At 44.8% G+C, this 20,257-nt stretch overlaps 1 protein-coding gene across 2 annotated transcripts in view; it reads right to left on the bottom strand.

Moving 5' to 3' along the window:
- Positions 1 to 17,107, bottom strand: part of LOC121869048 — a 39,075-nt gene extending 21,968 nt beyond the window's left edge. For both annotated transcript variants that reach the window (XM_042370145.1, XM_042370146.1), the window contains exon 1: positions 16,082 to 17,107. In XM_042370145.1, coding sequence (XP_042226079.1) covers positions 16,082 to 16,244 — 163 coding nt within the window. In that variant the 5' untranslated portion in view covers positions 16,245 to 17,107. The remainder of the gene's footprint in view (positions 1 to 16,081) is intronic.
- Positions 17,108 to 20,257: the final 3,150 nt, after the last annotated feature.

The following is a 20,257-nucleotide window of genomic DNA, read 5'->3' on the forward strand; positions in this document are numbered from 1 at the left end:
CCAATACATGCACGGGAGGGAAGGGAAGGGTAGGGCAAGGAAGGGGAATGAAGGGAGGGAAGGGAAGGAGAGACGCACTTCATCAAGGGGTCACAGATGGTTGTCAACAAGAGACCCGCTGACTGAGTATTTTCATTTAGGGAGACGACAGCTTTTAGGGAGAGTAGTTACTGATGCGAGAGATAACTGCTACTAAGGGAGGAGTTGTAAGGGAGGGAGGGAGTTGGGAGTAGATGGAGGGAGAAAGGGAGGGATATTTGTAGGGAGCTTAATGTAAACAAGTATAAAAGATCAGCATACACAGGGGCATAATCTGGTACTCTGGGCATAAATGATACCAGTTAGCAATGCTTTATACAGGTTCAGGCATAGTCATTGTTCTCAAGTATTTTCTATTAACTAACTAATGTTCAGTTTTACCGAGAACCTAACCTAACCTCCGCGAATATCGAGGGTCTATTGTCGCGAATATCGAGGGTCTACTGTCGCGAATATCGAGGGTCTATTGTCGCGAATATCGAGGGTCTACTGTCGCGAATATCGAGGGTCTACTGTCGCGAATATCGAGGGTCTACTGTCGCGAATATCGAGGGTCTATTGTCGCGAATATTGAAAGTATAATGTCTACACTATATTAACTGAGTAAGTATAGTATACACGTTAGTCAGTAGAGTCAGTCAGTACAGTAAGGATGTCATTAATTCTATTTTAATTGTAGTAAGATCATTAAGTATAAATATTAATCTATTTTACATTTAATTCAAATTATTAAGTGATTCACCTTCACACTCGAAAATTTTCCCACCAACCATAAAATTTCCACACCAATCCCGAAATTTCCCCGCCAACCCCAAAATTTCCCCGCCAACCCCGAAATTTCCCCGCCCACCCCGAAATTTCCCCGCACTTTTTAGTCTTGTAGCAGAAGGAAACTTTGTAGGTTGTGGTGTAGAGAGCGCCACTGAGAGTAAAACCTGAACCCATGCCAAAGCTGATTGTGCTCCCTGCCGCCAACTTTTGTAACTACATTCTGTGAAATTCTGTCAACGAGCGCGCCAAAAAATTGAGGGTTTTTTTTTCCCGCCGATTTCTATGAATATTGAATCAAGGGGTCGGTTAAACTCCCCGAGTACCTGGACCATGTTTCTGTGTGTCAACTGTCTTGTAGGTTTGTCAATATTAAGTGGTGTTGTCGGAGTTATTTGTGACGATGTTTGGACGTTTTCTTATTTATGACGTTTTATTATTGTGAAGATCTTTAGCCGTTTTCTAAGAGTACCGACCAACAGAGATAGAGTGAGTTTGGTAATTCTTAAGAGTTACACGATTTGACATTTGATTCTTGGAAAAATTCTCAGCGTTTATGGAGATCAGTGATGAAGGGCATTTATCCTCCTAGTAAACACACACACACACACACACACACACACACACACACACACACTGAGGTTCGTCTGTGATTGAAAGGAACTGAAGAGTTTTTTGGTGTCGAGCATTTTTTGGACTCTCTCCCTTTCCCCCCCTCCCTCCCTGCCTCTCCCCCTGCCTCTCCCCCTCCCTCCCTGCCTCTCCCCCCTCCAGTGTGTGAAGATCGCCATTGTGGGGTAAATCACCATTGGTAATGTATTTAAATGAGTCAGATTTTACCAGGATTGGATTCGAGTGGACGAGTGATGGAGATATGAGTTGGTGCATGTACTGGGGCGTGGGGGAGAGGTTGGGGAGGAGGTGGGAGATACAAGGTAGAGAGATGGGGTGATGGGGGAAAAAAGGCACAATGGGGAATTTTTTACGAAAGTCAATTGTAGGAAAATTATCCCTTCTTTCCTCCTTTCCTCCCTCCCTCCCTCCCTCCCTCCCCTCCTCCTCCTCCTTCTCGTTGACATAATTTACCATCACTTTTTTGTTAATTAAGTAACATTAATTCATACCATTTATTTTTACGTTGTTATTGTATCCTGAGAGAGAGAGAGAGAGAGGGAGAGAGAGAGAGAGAGAGAGAGAGAGAGAGAGAGAGAGAGAGAGAGAGAGAGAAGGCATTACAACCAACAGTGTGTGTGTGTGTGTGTGTGTGTGTGTGTGTGTGTTTATCATTTATTCAACATTTTTTCGGGCCAAGAAGATGTTATGTACCTTGACATTGGTTTGTTTACACGATGACGTCACACTAGTCATAACCTGACCTGACCTGACCTGCCGCCATAGTATAGTGTTAATAGTGTATGTTACTATGGTTTTAAGTATAGTGTATGGCAGTTGTTGTGTCATGGCTACAGTGTATTTTTGTCTATTACATACAAGCGGACAGATAGACAGATAGATAGATTAAGATAGATAGACAGACATGAGATAGACAGACAGACAGACAGATACCAAAAAGGCAGAAAGCAAAGATTGTCCTCATGTTTCAACTAGCCATTCATGCAGGCAGTTATTCACTTATGTATGTATGTATATGTATGTATATATATGTATGTATGTATGAAATGACGTAATTTTTTAGGTGTAGTTTGGTCAGTAGAGCCGTGTGGGAGCCAGCAGTGAGGAGGAAATATGTGTATCTTTCAAGGGTTATACCTGGGGCTTCTTTCTTCTGTCCTGGGGTTGCTCTTCTTCCTGGGGTGGCTCTTTCTTCTGTCCTGGGGTTGGCCTTCCTCTGTCCTGGGGTGGCTTTCCTTCTTCTGTCCTGGGGTGGGCTCTTCTTCTGTCCTGGGTTGGTTTTTCTGTCCTGGGGTGGCTCTTCTTCTGTCCTGTTCTGGTCCTGCTGGCTTTCTTTTCTGTCCTGGGTGGCTCTTCCTTGTCCTGGGGTGGCGTTCTTTTTCTGTCCTGTGGTTTTTTCTTCTGTCCTGTGCTTTTCTGTCCTGGTGGCTCTTCTTCTGTCCTTGGGTGGTTTCTGTCCTGGGTGGCTCTTTTCTCTGTCCTGGGTGTTTTCTGTCCTGGGTGGCTCTTCTTCTGTCCTGGGTGTCTCTTTTTCTTCTCTCATGTGTTTTCTTCCTTCTTCTGTCCTGGGGTGGCTCTTTTCTGTCCTGGGGGTGGCTCTTTCTTCGTCCTGGGGTGGCTTTCTTCTGTCCTGGGGTGGCTTTCTGTCCTGGTGGTGTCAACCGTTAGATAGGGTGGAATCAAAGGCATATTGTCTTATTGACTCCTCCTTTAGTTGATAATCTTTCTTCCCTTTCTTTTCGCCACAATGTTGTTTCACTCTCTCTTTTACAGGTACTTTAACGGGCAATGTTCAGTGCATTTGGCATCCTGTGTACCGCCGTCAAGGCCGTGGGCCCGTAACACTGTCTTGCCCGCGGTGCCCACTGTTTCTGTGTGTGGATGTCGGTCACACTATAATAACCCGTTATAGTACCTCTTCTTTCCTCACACAGCCAAACTGTAGAATGCTCTGCCTTCTTCTGTGTTTCCATGCTCATCAAATGTCTTGTTTTAAAAAGCTGGTTTCCGACATCATCATTGTGTAGATTAATATACCCTTTTTCTTTTCTATTTTTAACTTCTTTTTACTCTATTTTTTTCACCCCTTAGGCCCCGTTGTGGGTCGATGACCTGTGTCGGTGGGCTATTACCCATAAAAAAACTAACCTAACCCGGCTGGTGGATGGTCAACCGAAGAGAATGGTGGAGGTTTGGGCTGTGGACTGTATTCCTGGTGGGGTAAAGTAGTGTTGGGGGTCCTGGGGGTGGACGTATTGACGAAGAGAAACTTGATAGAAAATGGAATAATGGCTGACTGACTGGGAGAAACCTTTTTAGAACATGAGGTGAGCGTTTGATTCATATTTTTCAGGGTGTACTAACGTAATTTCTGGCGCCATCAGCGGGAACTGTGTGAATACTTTCTCTGACTCACTGTTTACATGTTGTCTTTCACACCTTTCTGTCACCCCTGATGGAAGAGTTTCATTGGAGGGACGTAATTGTGGGTGATATAAAGCAGTGTCATTTATAAGGTGTGATTGTTGTGGTGTTATTGATGGTAGTTTGTGATCATGGGTAATTTAATGTGGAGTGAGGGACCTTGACACCTGTGGGTTTAATTAGGTTGTTATTGAGAGAGAGAGGGGAGGGGGGAGAGAGAGAGAGAGAGTTATTAATCCACAACTTCACTCACTTACGGAACATCGTCGACTGCCACACACACACACACGGAGAAAGAATCATAGCGACAAGTTTTAATTTCTTTGTAATGTAGATACGGACGAAGAATATTTGCATTCCTTTGAGCTCTTAAGTCTGTGAGAACTGCACACACACACACATACACACACACGCACGCACACACACACGGTCAGGCATCAGCTGATTCGTGTAAACATTGTAATTCTGGTCTGTAAAGTGATTTTTGTTGACAGTCCGCTTCAGAACCATTAACTGATTCTTTTGTATGACTCAGTAACAGTAAACTAACTCCAGAACGTTAACTGATTCTTAACTGACTCTCAAGTGACTCAAGAGCCTCTCAAAACACACTTAAGATCATCAGGGATTGTTCAGTACGAGAGAATAAGGATAGACAACTTTTGTAAACAGGTTGTAAGACACCAGCTGATTCTGGTAAACAAAGAGGGAGTGTAGCGTGAGGGGCCGCCATCAGCTGTTCCGTGTAAACACTGAGCCTCAGATACGAACAGCTGATTAATGTAAACATCCTCATCCGCCCACACAGACACACACACACACACACACACACACACACACACACACACACACACACACACACACACACACACACACACACACACCCAAACCCACCCACCCACACACCCACCCACCCCACCCACCCACACCTGCGTCACTCACTCAATTCATCAGTTTCGGTGGAGAAAGTTAAAAAAGTTTTAAGATTAGCTTCCAGTGCCACAGATGGCTCTCTCAGGGGTGTACAGTGCCACAAGGGGCCTACAACACATGGCACTCCGGGTGATGGGTATATGTAATGGGGTCTTATTCACACACACACACACACACACACACACACACACACACACACACACACTTGTTCTCATAGCTTATTTATCTTCTGTTTACCAGTGAGACAGGAGATAGGTCCCTTTTGTTTTACCTCACAGTCCTCCTCTCAATTTGCATGTTTTTATGTTTGTCCTTCAGTGTGTGTGTGTGTGTGTGTGTGTGTGTGTGTGCAGACAGATAGACGTACACACAGACAGACAAATAAACAGACGGACTGACAGACATACTCAGATATAGGCGGACAAACAGGCTGATAGATAGACAAAGGCGTATAATGATAAGTGTGATAATGACTCGGGTATAATGACTCAGGTATAATAATGATAAGTTTACTGACACAGGTATGAGTGTCTCGGGTATAATGACACAGGTATAATAATGACAAGTATAATGACATGATAATGACTCAGGTATAATAAAGACTCAGGTATAATGACCCAGGTATAATGACCCAGGTAGAGGTAAACCACACTAGTCGTTAAAGAAGGTAAACTCAGCTTCGTTTAGTCCAGGTAATTTAGGTCATAACTATTTTATAATTTTGCAATCAAGTAAATGTTTATATCTGTGTGTGTGTGTGTGTATGTATGTATGTATGTATGTATGTATGTATGTGTTCATAATAAATTAATTCATATTGTAAAGCCTGATTCACTTGCCTACAACACCAACAACGACATCAACAACAACAACAACAACAACAACAACAACAACAACAACAACAACAACAACTCCAGCTGTCTACAAAAGAATAAGAACAAAGAAATGGGAAAACAAAATTAGTAACACAACAAAGAATCTGGCAACACTGTCAGAATCTCTCTACAACACTGTACTATAAAAACTGATTTAGCTTTGTTGTTAATTAAGGCCGTTTGTGTCAGTAGTGAATAGGTGAATTATACGCCCTTGTTGTGGGTTGTGGAAGGTTGGGTTGTGGAGGGTTGGGTTGTGGTAGGTTGGGTTGGGTTGTGTTGTGTTGTGGAAGGTTGGGTTGTGGTGGGTTGGGTTGTGGTGGGTTGGGTTGTGGTGGGTTGGGTTGTGGTGGGTTGGGTTGTAGTGGGTTGTGTTGTGGTAGGTTGGGTTGTAGTGGGTTGGGTTGTAGTGGGTTGTGTTGTGGTAGGTTGGGTTGTAGTGGGTTGTGTTGTGGTAGGGTTGGGTTGTAGTGGGTTGGGTTGTAGTGGGTTGTGTTGTGGTAGGTTGGGTTGTAGTGGGTTGGGTTGTGGTAGGTTGGGTTGTAGTGGGTTGGGTTGTAGTGGGTTGGGTTGTGGTAGGTTGGGTTGTAGTGGGTTGGGTTGTGGTAGGTTGGGTTGTGGTAGGTTGGGTTGTGAGTGGGTTTTGGGTTGTAGTGGGTTGTGTTGTGGTAGGTTGGGTTGTAGTGGGTTGGGTTGTGGTAGGTTGGGTTGTAGTGGGTTGGGTTGTAGTGGGTTGGGTTGTGGTAGGTTGGGTTGTAGTGGGTTGGGTTGTGGTAGGTTGGGTTGTGGTAGGTTGGGTTGTAGTGGGTTGGGTTGTAGTGGGTTGTGTTGTGGTGGGTTGGGTTGTAGTGGGTTGTGTTGTGGTAGGTTGGGTTGTAGTGGGTTGGGTTGTAGTGGGTTGTGTTGTGGTAGGTTGGGTTGTGGTGGGTTGGGTTGTAGTGGGTTGTGTTGTGGTAGGTTGGGTTGTGGTGGGTTGGGTTGTAGTGGGTTGTGTTGTGGTAGGTTGGGTTGTAGTGGGTTGGGTTTTAGTGGGTTGTGTTGTGGTAGGTTGGGTTGTAGTGGGTTGGGTTGTAGTGGGTTGTGTTGTGTGGTAGGTTGGGTTGTAGTGGGTTGGGTTGTAGTGGGTTGTGTTGTGGTAGGTTGGGTTGTAGTGGGTTGGGTTGTAGTGGGTTGTGTTGTGGTAGGTTGGGTTGTGGTAGGTTGTTTATATGGACACACAAGAGGCAGGCTAGTCGCTGGGTTCATTCTCTGGTGGTTCCTCCCCAGGGTAGTATGAGCACTGAGGTTCACCACCACCACCACTAAGACCACCACCACTACTACTACCACCACCACCACTACTACCACCTACCACCACCTAAGACTACCACTACCACCACCACTAAGACCACCACCACCACTACCACCACCACTACCACCACCACCACCACCACCACCACCACTAAGACTACCACTACCACCACCACTAAGACTTACCACTAAGACCACCACCACCACTAAGACCACCACCACTAAGACCACCACCACCACTAAGACCACCACCACCACTAAGACCACCACCACCACTAAGACCACCACCACCACTAAGACCACCACCACCACTAAGACCACACCACCACCACTACACCACCACTACCACCACCACTACCACTACCACAACACCACCACTAAGACTACCACTACCACCACCACTAGACTACCACTACCACCACCACTAAGACTACCACTACCACTAAGACCACCACCACCACTAAGACCACCACCACCTAAGACCACCACCACCACAAGACCACCACCACCACTAAGACCACCACCACCACTAAGACCACCACCACCACTAAGACCACCACCACCACTAAGACTACCACTACCACCACCACTAAGACCACCACCACTACCACCACCACCACTACCCACACTACCACTACTACCACCACCACCATCATCAACTCAGAGTTGTGAACTAGAGAGAGGTGGATGGAGAATGGGAGAGAGAGAGTGAGTGACAGGTGAAGGGATGATTCTTCGCGTGTGGAGACGGAGAGAGACAGAGTAAACAGACAGACAGACAGGCAAACAAAACAGAATGTGAAAGAAAAGATTACAAAAACAGAGGTGTGTGTGTGTGTGTGTGTGTGTGTGTGTGTGTGTGTGTGTGTGTGTGTGTGTGTGTGTGTGTGTCAATCTACCACAAGTTGTATCTCTCAGGACAAACAAACAGAATAACTTTTAACTTGTTACAACCATGCACTCTGTTTACCTGGCCCTCCTACCTCTGTTACACCTGGCCCTCTACCTCTGTCTACACCTGGCCCTCCTACCTCTGTCTACACCTGGCCCTCCTACCTCTGTTTACACCTGGCCCTCTACCTCTGTCTACCTGGCCCTCCCTACCTCTGTCTACACCTGGCCCTCCTACCTGCTACACCTGGCCCCCTACCTCTGTCTACCTGGCCCTCCTACCTGTCTACACCTGGCCCTCCTACCTCTGTCTACACCTGGCCCTCCTACCTGTCACACCTGGCCCTCCTACCTCTGTCTACACCTGGCCCTCCTACCTCTGTCTACCTGGCCCCCCTACCTCTGTCTACACCTGGCCCTCCTACCTCTGTCTCTACCTGGCCCTCCCTACCTCTGTCTACACCTGGCCCTCCCTACCTCTGTCTACACCTGGCCTCCCTACCTCTGTCTACACCTGGCCTCCCTACCTCTGTCTACACCTGGCCCCCCCTACCTCTGTCTACACCTGGCCCTCCTACCTCTGTTTACACCTGGCCCTCCCTACCTCTGTCTACACCTGGCCCTCCTACCTCTGTCTACACCCCTGGCCCTCCTACCTCTGTCTACACCTGGGCCTCCTACCTCTGTCTACACCTGGCCTCCCTACCTGTCTCACCTGGCCCTCCTACCTCTGTCTACACCTGGCCCCCCTACCTCTGTCTACACCTGGCCCTCCCTACCTCTGTTTACCTGGCCTCTATCTCTGTCTACCTGGCCCTCCTACCTCTGTCTACACCTGGCCCTCCTACCTCTGTCTACACCTGGCTCCTACCTCTGTCTACACCTGGCCCTCCTACCTCTGTCACACCTGGCCCCCCTACCTCTGTCTACACCTGGCCCTCCTCTGTCTACACCTGGCCCTCCTACCTCTGTCTGCCTCCCTACCTCTGTCTACACCTGCCCTCCTACCTCTGTCTACACCTGGCCCTCCTACCTCTGTCACACCTGGCCCCTACACTCTGTCTACACCTGGCCCTCTACCTCTGTCTACACCTGGCCCTCCTACCTCTGTCTACATCTGGCCCCTACTCTGTCTACACCTGGCCCCCCCTACCTCTGTCTCACACCTGGCCCTCCTACCTCTGTCTACACCTGGCCCCCCCTACCTCTGTCTACACCTGGCCCTCCCTACCTCTGTCTACACCTGGCCCTCCCTACCTCTGTCTACACCTGGCCCTCCTACCTCTGTCTACACCTGGCCCTCCCACCTCTGTCTACACTGGCCCCTCTACCTCTGTCTACACCTGGCCCCCCTACCTCTGTCTACACCTGGCCCCTCCTACCTCTGTCTACACCTGGCCTCCCTACCTCTGTCTACACCGCCCCCCTACCTCTGTCTACACCTGGCCCTCCTACCTCTGTCTACACCTGGCCCTCCCTACCTCTGTCTACACCTGGCCCCCTACTCTGTCTCACTGTTACCTCTGTCTACACCTGGCCCCCCTACCTCTGTCTACACCTGGGTATCGTGACGTCACACAGTTGACCTGGGTGGCGTGGTCATATATCAAGTAAATTAGTCTCTTCTCTGTAATCTGGAGCTGACGGGGTTAAGCGGTGTTTATGTCGGTCTGTTTATGTCGGTCTGTTTGTGTCGGTCTGTTTGTGTCGGTCTGTTTATGTCGGTCTGTTTGTGTCGGTCTGTTTATGTCGGTCTGTTTGTGTCGGTCTGTTTATGTCGGTCTGTTTGTGTCGGTCTGTTTGTGTCGGTCTGTTTGTGTCGGTCTGTTTGTGTCGGTCTGTTTATGTCGGTCTGTTTGTGTCGGTCTGTTTGTGTCGGTCTGTTTGTGTCGGTCTGTTTATATTCTGTTCTTTTTGTTTGTTGTTTAAGTTTGTGTTGTGTTGACGTAAGTGTTCCATGGTAGTCAACACACACCTCAGAGACACGGTGCCCAGAATAGCCAGGGAGGGAGGGAGGGTGGCACTGCTGGCACCCTGACCCTGGCACTGATCACCGGGTATGCATGTGTGCCTGTGCCCCGTCACGTTCCACGGCCGTCATGAGGTCAACCTGCACGTGACCTTATCTCTGAGGTCAGCCGGGATCTGACCTGACCTAGTTCTTGACGGATTTTTTCGGGGGGGAGGCAATGACGTCATAGTTTAACTGATGATGATTGGCTTGTATCATCTGTGACGTCACTCATTAATAGTTGTTGATTGGACCTTACGCATCTGTGACGTCACTCAAATAGAATGTGATTGGTCAGAGCACAATAACTACGTCACGACAAGACCTACAGGCGTAAATATTGGTCTTTCTTCATCTGGTCTTTGTCTCGGCAACCGTCACAGAGGGTCTTGATCAGCTCCTCTTCCCCGCGGCTACGTTACAGGAACACCGGACAACTCGCCAACTGCACTGGCTGGCCATTACCCACAGATCGATAATTTAATGTTGTGGTGAACGGTCAGTAGCATCATCATCATCATCATCATCATAGTCATCATCATAATCGTCATCATCATCATCATCATCCTCATCGTCATCATCATCAACTGTGTCTCAGAATAATGATGTAATTCATCATTCTCTCGGGTGGAAAGTTGGTACAATGATTATTACTCACTAACACACCTGTACTGTATCCTGTAACCCTTAATGATAGTTTATTACCTGTAGTTAATTAAGGTATTGGTGTACAGGTGTGTATGTACAGTCAGTCTTAGTTTATGCTTAATTACATGAAGATTAGACACCCTAGTTTATTTCACATGAAGATTAGACACCCTAGTTTATTCCACCCGATGACTCACAAACCCAGGCAGGTTTAGTGGGGCGTCGTGTTGGAGCTCACTGCGGAGGTGTCATCTCATCCAACAACAATGAAACATAATAGCATCAGTGTGCGTCTTTGCCAACTGAACTGCGTGTAAATATACAAGTTTCAGAACGAGTTGCAACTTCTAGAAGGAGTTTATTGTACATGCGCCGTCTGAAACAATGCTGGGGGAAACAAAATAGCATCTGTGTGCGCCTTTAGTGGCTTAGGTGATGGACGTGTGTGTGTAGTGAGGTGGTGGTTGCTCTTGGGGGGGGGGTGAGGACTTACTACGCATGCGTGGTGTGATATGTAAACAAACTGAGGCTGGGGGGGAAGAAGTTATGTTTTTGTTTCGTTTATGTCAGCATAGATGTGTAATGTAAACAAAATGATACTACTTACCTGTACACAGTATTGTTTACACCTGCTCTGTAAACAACAAAATGGGTGTGGGGGGGGGCACTTTGGCAAACATCAACAGGTCAGCGGAGGGGGGGGGTACCTGGCAAACATCAACAACAGGTCAGGGGCGGAGGTGGGGGGTACCTGGCAAACATCAACAACAGGTAAGGGGGGCGGAGGGGGGGGGGGGGTTACCCTGGCAAACATCAACAACAGCCAGGGCGGAGGAGAGAGGGGGGGCTGCACCATTGATCGTCGCTCATGACTTGAAGCCAGCAGCCGATTCACCGTCACTGGAGGTAATCTGGTTCTCGGCCAGGTGAGGCTGCATCAGGGCGTGTGGCAGGGTCCTCTTGCCGCTGACTTATTGTCCCCAGGATCTCTCATCAGCTGCTTAGGACTAACAGCTACGCTGTGGGCGTAAAGGTCAGGGGGGGCGTGGTGGTGAAGGGTTTTTGAGGTGGGGGCGTGGTGAGAGGGGGTTTTGGGTGGGGGGTGGGGAGGCGTATGGGACCGTAAGGGCGTGGTGGAATGGGTGAGACGTAGATTGTGGGCGGTGGAAGAGAAGGAAGAGGGCGAGCAAGGAGGAGGAGGAGAGGGGTGGATAGGAAAGAATTCACATCATGCGGGGAGGTAAGAAAGGGGGAGGGGAGATAAGGGAGACAAAGGGGGGGTGTTCAGTGTTCATATATTAATAACATTACATCAGAAGAATAACAGCCCATTACACCACGTTATGGCCGGGGTAGAGATTACGACGTATAGGGAATAGAGAAAACCAGCGATAAGTGGAATAATAACAACAATCGGTAAATGGGGGGGATAAATTGGGTAAAAAAATTGGAGAATAGTTGAATAAAAAAATCAGTTCGTAATTGGAATGTGTCATTGGAGGGTAAAACAAAGTCTTATAAATAGGGAGAAATATTTGGGGAAATTGGCTTAAGAATATAAATGGTTATTATGTAATTGGTGTTAAGGGAAAAATTGGGTGTTGGGGTATTGTGGGCATTTAGTTTTTAGGGATATTTTAGAGATTTGGGGATATTTTTAGGGGATTATATATATTTAGGGAGTTATTTTTTAGGGTGATTTTAAGGTGAAATGTTTTAGGATATCATTAAAGTCAAAACCAAATAGGAAAATGGGTAGAGTAATTAATAGGGGGGGGGAGTGGGAGGCAGGTGAGAGAGAGAGAAAATAATTATAATTAATGAAGTTTGGTTTATATACACCTGAGGATAATTAATTAATGAGAATATAAGGTGATTAATTATATACCTGTAAGAAATAGGAAAGACTGAAAATACGTAGAAACAGACGAATTCCCTGAAAATAAAACATAAAAAATGAAAGAACACAAGAATAGGATTAAGTGAAGATAATGACAATAATAATAATAATAATAATAATAATAATAATAATAATAATAATAATAATAATAAAAAATTAAGAGTTGAATAATTAAAAATGTATATAGCTAAATTTATATGTAATGAATGGCAGTGAAGGAAGGGTAATGAATGACCTGTAATGAATCCAGACGAGGCTTTAAAAGAGTGAAAGAAGAGTGGGAATGAGTCGTGTGTGTGTGTGTGTGTGTTAGTAATTGGTGATAAAACTTACATTACTATACCAATTAATTATAGTTACCAATTAATTATAGTTACCAATTGATTATATTTACCAATTAATTATAGTTACCAATTAATTATAAATACTTGTTAATTATATTTACCAATTAATTATATTTACCAATTACATCCCACACAATTAAATCAGTCCTTCAATAAATAATAATAATACTAAAAAATCGGCGCCCGTGTGTGTGTCTCGCTTCACGTATTACCTATAAGCTTACGGGGATTATATTGACATAATTTTAGAGAGAAGGATTATAGGGATTACACTAATATAATTACATTTTTTTGTTGTAGAGAAAGAGAGGGGGATTTATTTATATTATAATTATGATATTTGTAAGGTAGTAACAGGTTATTTTATGATGGGATATTGACGGTGTACAGGTGTGTGGGTGTTCAGGTGTGTGGGTGTACAGGTGTGTGGGAGAGAGAGGTATCAACAAGTGGTCGGTGAAGGAAGAGTTGCAGCTTCCTGGTGTCTTGGTACTTGGCACTGTGTCAAGACCTGGTGCCTGGTGCCTGGCCAACACCTGCTGCTATATGGTGGTGAGAGAGAGAGAGAATTATCCCAAAATATATAAACTTATCTGATAGTCTCTCGCTCTCTCTCTCTCTCATTCATTATCTTCACCCTCCTGTTCCTCTTACCGTATGGGGGAAGATAAAAGGAAACGGGAGACCTACTGAGAAGAGAAAATGGTAGGTAGGTGTGTGTGTGTGTGTGTGTGTGTGTGTGTGTGTGTGTGTGTGTGTGCCCCACTTAAGCTACGATATAGTCTAAAAAGGATCCTACGTTTATTTTCCACCTCATGAACGATATACCTTACGAAAAGTTACTAATAAATAAATAATAATTACCCAGAATAACATTAATATTATCTTAAAACTCCTCCATAATTATTAACTTTGTGACATTATCTTAGGAGAAACCAAATCTTAACTTAGGATTTGTTCATAATTTGTGTTACGTTAGTGTTCGTTTGTCAATCTTGTTTCTGAATTAACTAAAATACGTTCAAATTTCTCTTTAAACCGGAATTAAAAAGAGATTCTATTTCCAGGTTTTAACTTCAGTCTCAATGCTGTTTTATCGTCATCTTTCTCGTCAGCTGTGTGGTAGTGAGTCATTTGGATGCAACGTCATAATTCTTCCAGTCTAGGGAGAGTTAACGTAGGAGGCACGCGTGAAGCTGTGGTGGGTGGTAGCGCTGATGGTGGTGGCTGGTAATGGTGGTAGTGGTGGGTGGTAACGATGGTGGGTGAGTGGGCGGGTGTGGGTGGGTGGGTACTACACTAGGAAGATTGGACAGTGAGTTATGTAGACAACAACATCTGGTAGAAGGCCGCTCTGGGTGTGTTATGGGCGACACTAGCGTATGCATAACAATACCTTCCTGCTGGTGGCGCTGAAGGGGGGGGAGGGGGAGGAGGGAAGGGGCGGTTATGGGGAGGATGTGTTTCTGGAGGGGGGGTGGTGGTGGGGAGGGGTCGTGGGGGGAGGGGAGTTAACAAGGGGCGGCGTCAGCTGTGTAGGGATTTATCAACGCTACTGGGATGGTGGTGGAATAATTCTGGTGTGTTGGTCTGCATGTATATATATGTATTAACGAGTCTTTCTCTGTATACATGATAAGATATGAATACACCTTAATATTATATAATGTATGTATGAGCATGAGAAATATATATACATTACGTCAGCGAGAGTTAGGTGACGGGTTCATCAAGACTAAAATGCTGGAAGGAAGAAATTATTTATGGTGTGTGTTAGAAGTGTAGAATGATTAATGTGGAAACTGGATTTTGTAAGTTAGTTTTAACGTTTGGGTGATGAGTGAGAGAGAGAGAGGGTGAGGAAGAGGTATAGATAAAGAGAGAAAGAAAGGAGGAATAAGAGAGAGAGAGAGAGAGACAAGCGGGTAGTCACTGGTGCGTTCAGAGTCGAATTTCCACAATGCAAAATTTTCCCGCCTTTGATCAGCTGATTTTTCCCGCAACAAACAATGGTCGACTTTACCCAGTGCAACCGTCACGAATATCAAATGTTGATATAACGCTTGTATTGTCACGCTAACACTGTGATTTTACCCAACAAGAACTTTAATGCTGTTAAATATTACAAAGTTTATATATATACAGTATATACATTCCTCTGTCGTTACGGGATGGGGCGTGATGCTTCCCTGTGTTTCCCGCCAACGTGAATTACGCCAAAAATATATATATATATATATACCCCGTTCTAATTCCTTTGTTCTCGTTCCAAACTCTCTCCATTATTGTTGGTTTTTATTTACATTTTGCACTCAGATTTGTCCAGATTTGTGCAGTACGTAACGAGACAGATTTTTTAAACTAACAAAATGAGAAAATATCGGTGTTTTAGGTGTCATCCCTCGGTCGTGTTCACCCGGACGAGAATTTCTGCAGGAAGTTGGAGAGTCTTTTTAAAGTAATGTTTAATAATATGTCTCAAGTTTGTTATATTCCTCATTTTTCTCTCCTTCCGGGCTGTGTGTTTACTAGAGGAAGATCTTTGTGTTTAGTGAAGAGGAAAACCGCTGCCATAACACACAAGAATGTTCTATAGTGTTGATTTTGCTTTGAGAGGAAGTGACGTCACGGTTTCAATACTATTTTTATGGATGTTTATAACTGACTGGAAATGACTGTCAGATCTTTAAAATATATATACCTGACTAGAAATGACGCCAGCTACTAGGAATATATATAACTGACTTATAGCGAGTTATATAAAAGAAACGTGACTGAGCAGAAGTCAGATATAAAGTCACATTAGAAGAGTGACAGGTGTGAATTGAAGGAACGATGTGTAACTTGGCGGTGAAGTCAGATATGTGTAGGATATTTAGTCAGATATATGATGTAAATAAATTGAACGAAAATGTAAATAAGTCAGATATATTTATTGAGATATAACTCATTATAGGTAGAAATACTGTACATACACCAAATATAAATGTATATACACATGATCTATAATACACATCCCTGTATATTGAATTATTTTAGTTACAGGAATGATATAAATTAGGGTTGATACAGGATATATAGATAGGCTACATTATTCATATAGGGAGACATTATAATATAGTATAATATAGTACTGTAATAGGGCAGCGTTCAGCATCTGTCAATATAGTCCTATTTAATTCAGATAAGATTATAGATAGATATAGGGGATTTATTTAAATAGGTAAAAATAGGTTGGTATTTCACACTATTTTCTATATAACGTAAATATCCCAACCCCCCATTTTCTATACCCAAGTCAATCCCCATTTTCTATAAGACTTACGTAGGTTTTTAAAGGGTCCCTCGTAATTGAGGTAAGATTCATCATAGATCATCTTACACATGTCCTCTCGGGTCTTGGCCCTGTAGCAGATGTAGTCGAAGTTCCTGGCTATAGTGAGCATCGTGTTCTTCTGCAGGGTGCCTGGCTGGTTCCTCAGTGGCATTTTATGAGAGTTTTTAGTTTAATTATTTTTATTTTTTATTAGGTTGATCGTTTTGAATTGTTCCACTAATTTGTTTCTTTATTTTTCTTTTATTTTGTTGTACTTTTATTCTACTTTTGTTTACTTAAGTTTATTCAATTGTACTTAACTTTTAGAACTTATCACGTCAATAATAATCCTTGTACGTGTTGAGCATTGTCTGGGTGATGTCCTATCCGGCGTGTTCGTGTCCTTAGAGATGTGTGTCCTTAGAGATGTGTCCTTAGAGATGTGTGACCTTAGAGATGTGTCCTTAGAGATGTGTGTCCTTATGAGAGTTGAGTAACACTTTTTAGCCTTTAAACACCTCTAAATCTGTCCTTTTATTACTTATCAAGGTATTTTTTTGACCTTTTTCCTCTACTTAACACTTTATAAGGCTTGTGGTCTTTTAACTCTCACTGGGAAACACTTCAGCCGATTTGGATTTTGTGTTGGGGTTGAAATCTGGATTTTCTTGAGAGCACTGGAGTTTGAAGTTTAATCTGGGGGTGAAATCTGGTGTGAAATCTGGCACTGAAGGATGAGTGCAGTAATTTATATGTGAGTTACGGTGTAGTTCATGAGATGTGAGTTACAGCGTTACTCATGGACGGTCACACACACACATACGGGGATAATGTACAGGGGCACTTGATTAGTTTCTGCAGGTCCGAGTTTATAACGTGTCAACACATATCCTGGGTCTCAGTGCCACGAAGAACAGGTATGGTACTGTATGAGGAACGAACTCGTGTGTAGCTTAATTGTGAGATAACTCCGCCGCACACTACCCAAGAACACACACCCTTGCCACTACTCGACGTACTCTGATGCCCCGTGCCCGGTCCTGCCTCCACACACACGCACACACACACACACACGAGTGCACCATTGCCAAGGTTGGGGGGATGGGGGGGGGGAAGTGGGGGGAATCTCTCACCTCTCCCTTCCTCTCCTCTGTCTTCTCACCAGCTGTCTACCTCACCTTCCTGCTGCCACCACCACCTGTCGATACTTGTACCATCTGTCCAATATTAATGGAAATACCAACACCACCACCACCACCATCTGTCATCACCACCACTACTACCACCATCTGCCAAACATCTTCACTATTACGATCACCATCTCAACCACCACTACCTGCCTACACCCACCACCACCACCACCACCATAACCACTATCACCACAACCACCACCATTTACCTAACACAACTTTATCAGGATGCCTAACTCTGCCTTCCCTCCTCTCCTCCTCCCTCCTCCTCCTTCCCTCCCCACAACAACAACAATCTTTCACAAACAAACAAAAACATAGACAAACACAAACACAGAGGACGCTGTGTGTGTGTGTGTGTGTGTGGGGGTCATAATCACAGTAAGTAAATCTTCTTACTAAAATATTAACTTCATTTTAGGTCAACTTGGTGCCTCTTGTTGCTAAATATTCCAGTGTTATTGTTGATGTTGTAGTGTGTTGTGATGTGGGTGTGTTGTGATGTGTGTGTTGTGATGTGGTTAAGTGATGCAGGTGTTGTAATCTACCTGCTGAGAGCCAGGTGTAATCAGCGCCTGACTCACTCCATCATTTAGCTAATCACCACAACGATGCTCTCCTAATGACCCCCAATTATGTCAAATGGAACAACCTGTTTGGCGTATACAGGTGAGAGTCGTGTGTGGCACTGTATTGGCACTGCTTGGCACTCCCTCTCTGGGCACTGGCACCCCTCACCATCCTACAGGAGGGGGGGGGGGAATCAGTACACTAGATCCGGGTTTGTAATGTTTGATTTCAGAGTTACAAAAATGTTATGGGAGGTGTGTGTGTGTGACCTCTGACCTCCCCCACAGCGTCAGGTCAGGCCAACAGTTCCTCGTTCTGTCACGGCAAGAAAATATTTTGTGAGGGATGGAAATATTGGTATTGAGCCCCTCACACACACACACACACACACCACACACACACACACACACACACACACACACACACACACACACACACACACACACACACACACACACACAGGATCGCGTGGTGAGGGGTTGAAACAATAGAGAGTGAGTCGATGAAAGGGAACACTGAATATTGTTTGTCCCTCCTGCTGTAGCCGCGTCAGATCTCCTCCACCAACACCCTCCAACACCCTCCTCCACCACTACTACCACCATCCACACCCTCATACACCTCCCTCCACCCACAACGTCACTAGGCGTACACTAGACAGGTCAGAGTGTATGTATGTATGTATGTGTGTGTGTGTGTGTGTGTGTGTGTGTGTGTGTGTGTGTGTGTGTGTGTCATGTTTGAGACTGATGTATCACGTTTGTGTTTTTATTAGGACAAACAGACAAGCAGTTTATTATGATCATTATTATTATCATCATATTTATTATTATTATTATTATTATCATATTTATTATTATCATCACCATCATCACCACCATCATCATCACCACCACCATCACCACCATCACCACCACCACCATCATCACCATCACCACCACCATCATCATCACCATCATCACACCACTATCACCATCACCACCACTATCATCACCATCATCACCACCATCATCATCACCACCACCATCACCACCATCACCACCACCACCATCATCACCATCACCACCACCATCATCATCACTACCAGGAGAATCTATCAAGGCTGCACCACTACCTGTCAGTACACAACATCGCCCTCATTAAAATGCTTCCCGTAAATATTAGAGGAAGGAAAAAAAAAGGCTACAGGTATTTAATTAATTAGAGGGAAATACCTGTATGTCGTGAAGGTCGGTGTAATATTAGACCCGGGAGGTGGTCACAGGAAGCTTGGTACTGAGCATTTATGGTGGGTACTGGGCATTTATGACAGGTACTGAGCATTTATGGCAGGTACTGAGCATTTGTGGTGGGTACTGGGCATTTTTGGGAAGGTTTTGAGCATTTATGACAGGTACTGAGCATTTATGGTAGGTATTGAGCATTTATGACAGGTACTGAGCATTTATGGAAGGTACTGAGCATTTATGGTAGGTATTGAGCATTTATGACAGGTACTGAGCATTTATGGTAGGTATTGAGCATTTATGACAGGTACTGAGCATTTATGGTAGGTACTGAGCATGTATGGCAGGTACTGAGCATTTATGGCAGATTTGGAGCAATTTTGAGACTTGTGGAAGGTCTTGAACATTTCAGAACAATTATTAACATTTTCGATAATCCGGCAAACATTTCTAGGACATTATGATCCTTTATCCAACATTATTAAACATCCAACATTTCTGCAACATTCTGGATGACTTCTCTTAAATTTCTCGCTCATTTTACACAATTTTAAGGGTACTTTATTTTTTTTTTCCTGTTTCAATATATTTTCTGTCCCGTAATGAATATTGTTAAGTTGATTGTCTGGATGGTGGTGGTGTGGTGTGGTGTAGTGTGGGGATGGTGTGGTGTGGTGTGGGGGTTGTGTGGTGTGGGGGTGTACATGAAAGGCCTATATACGTACATGGCGTGTGTCTCATTGTTATGCATGACACTGTAGAGGTCAAGGCACACACACACACACACACACACACACTGGTAGGTCACGTTTTGGTGTGGAAAAGATTTTTTGTTTTTTCTCTAAGTCGCTGCTGTGCTTTTAGGTTAGGTTAGGTTAGGTTAGGTTAGAGTAGGTTAGAGTAGGTTGGGTTGGGTTACGTTAGGTTTGGTTACTTTACGTTGGGTTACGTTAGGTTTACGGGGAACACCTGCCCGGCCTCGTTAAATACGTGTCCTAGTTTTAATTAAAGCACTCCGTCGTGGGTGATGTGTGAGGAGAGGTGTAATGGTGTGAAGGTGGTGGTGGTGACTCTCTCTCTCTCTCTCTCTCTCTCTCTCTCTCTCTCTCTCTCTCTCTCTCTCTCTCTCTCTCCGTGTACAGTTCTGTCACTCTAATGAATCTTTGACGAGCCAGACTGACCCTGCTTAATATAACCTC

The sequence above is a fragment of the Homarus americanus genome, unplaced genomic scaffold (genome assembly GCF_018991925.1).
Source record: "Homarus americanus isolate GMGI-L3 unplaced genomic scaffold, GMGI_Hamer_2.0 scaffold24694, whole genome shotgun sequence".
NCBI classification, from domain to species: Eukaryota; Metazoa; Arthropoda; class Malacostraca; order Decapoda; family Nephropidae; genus Homarus; species Homarus americanus.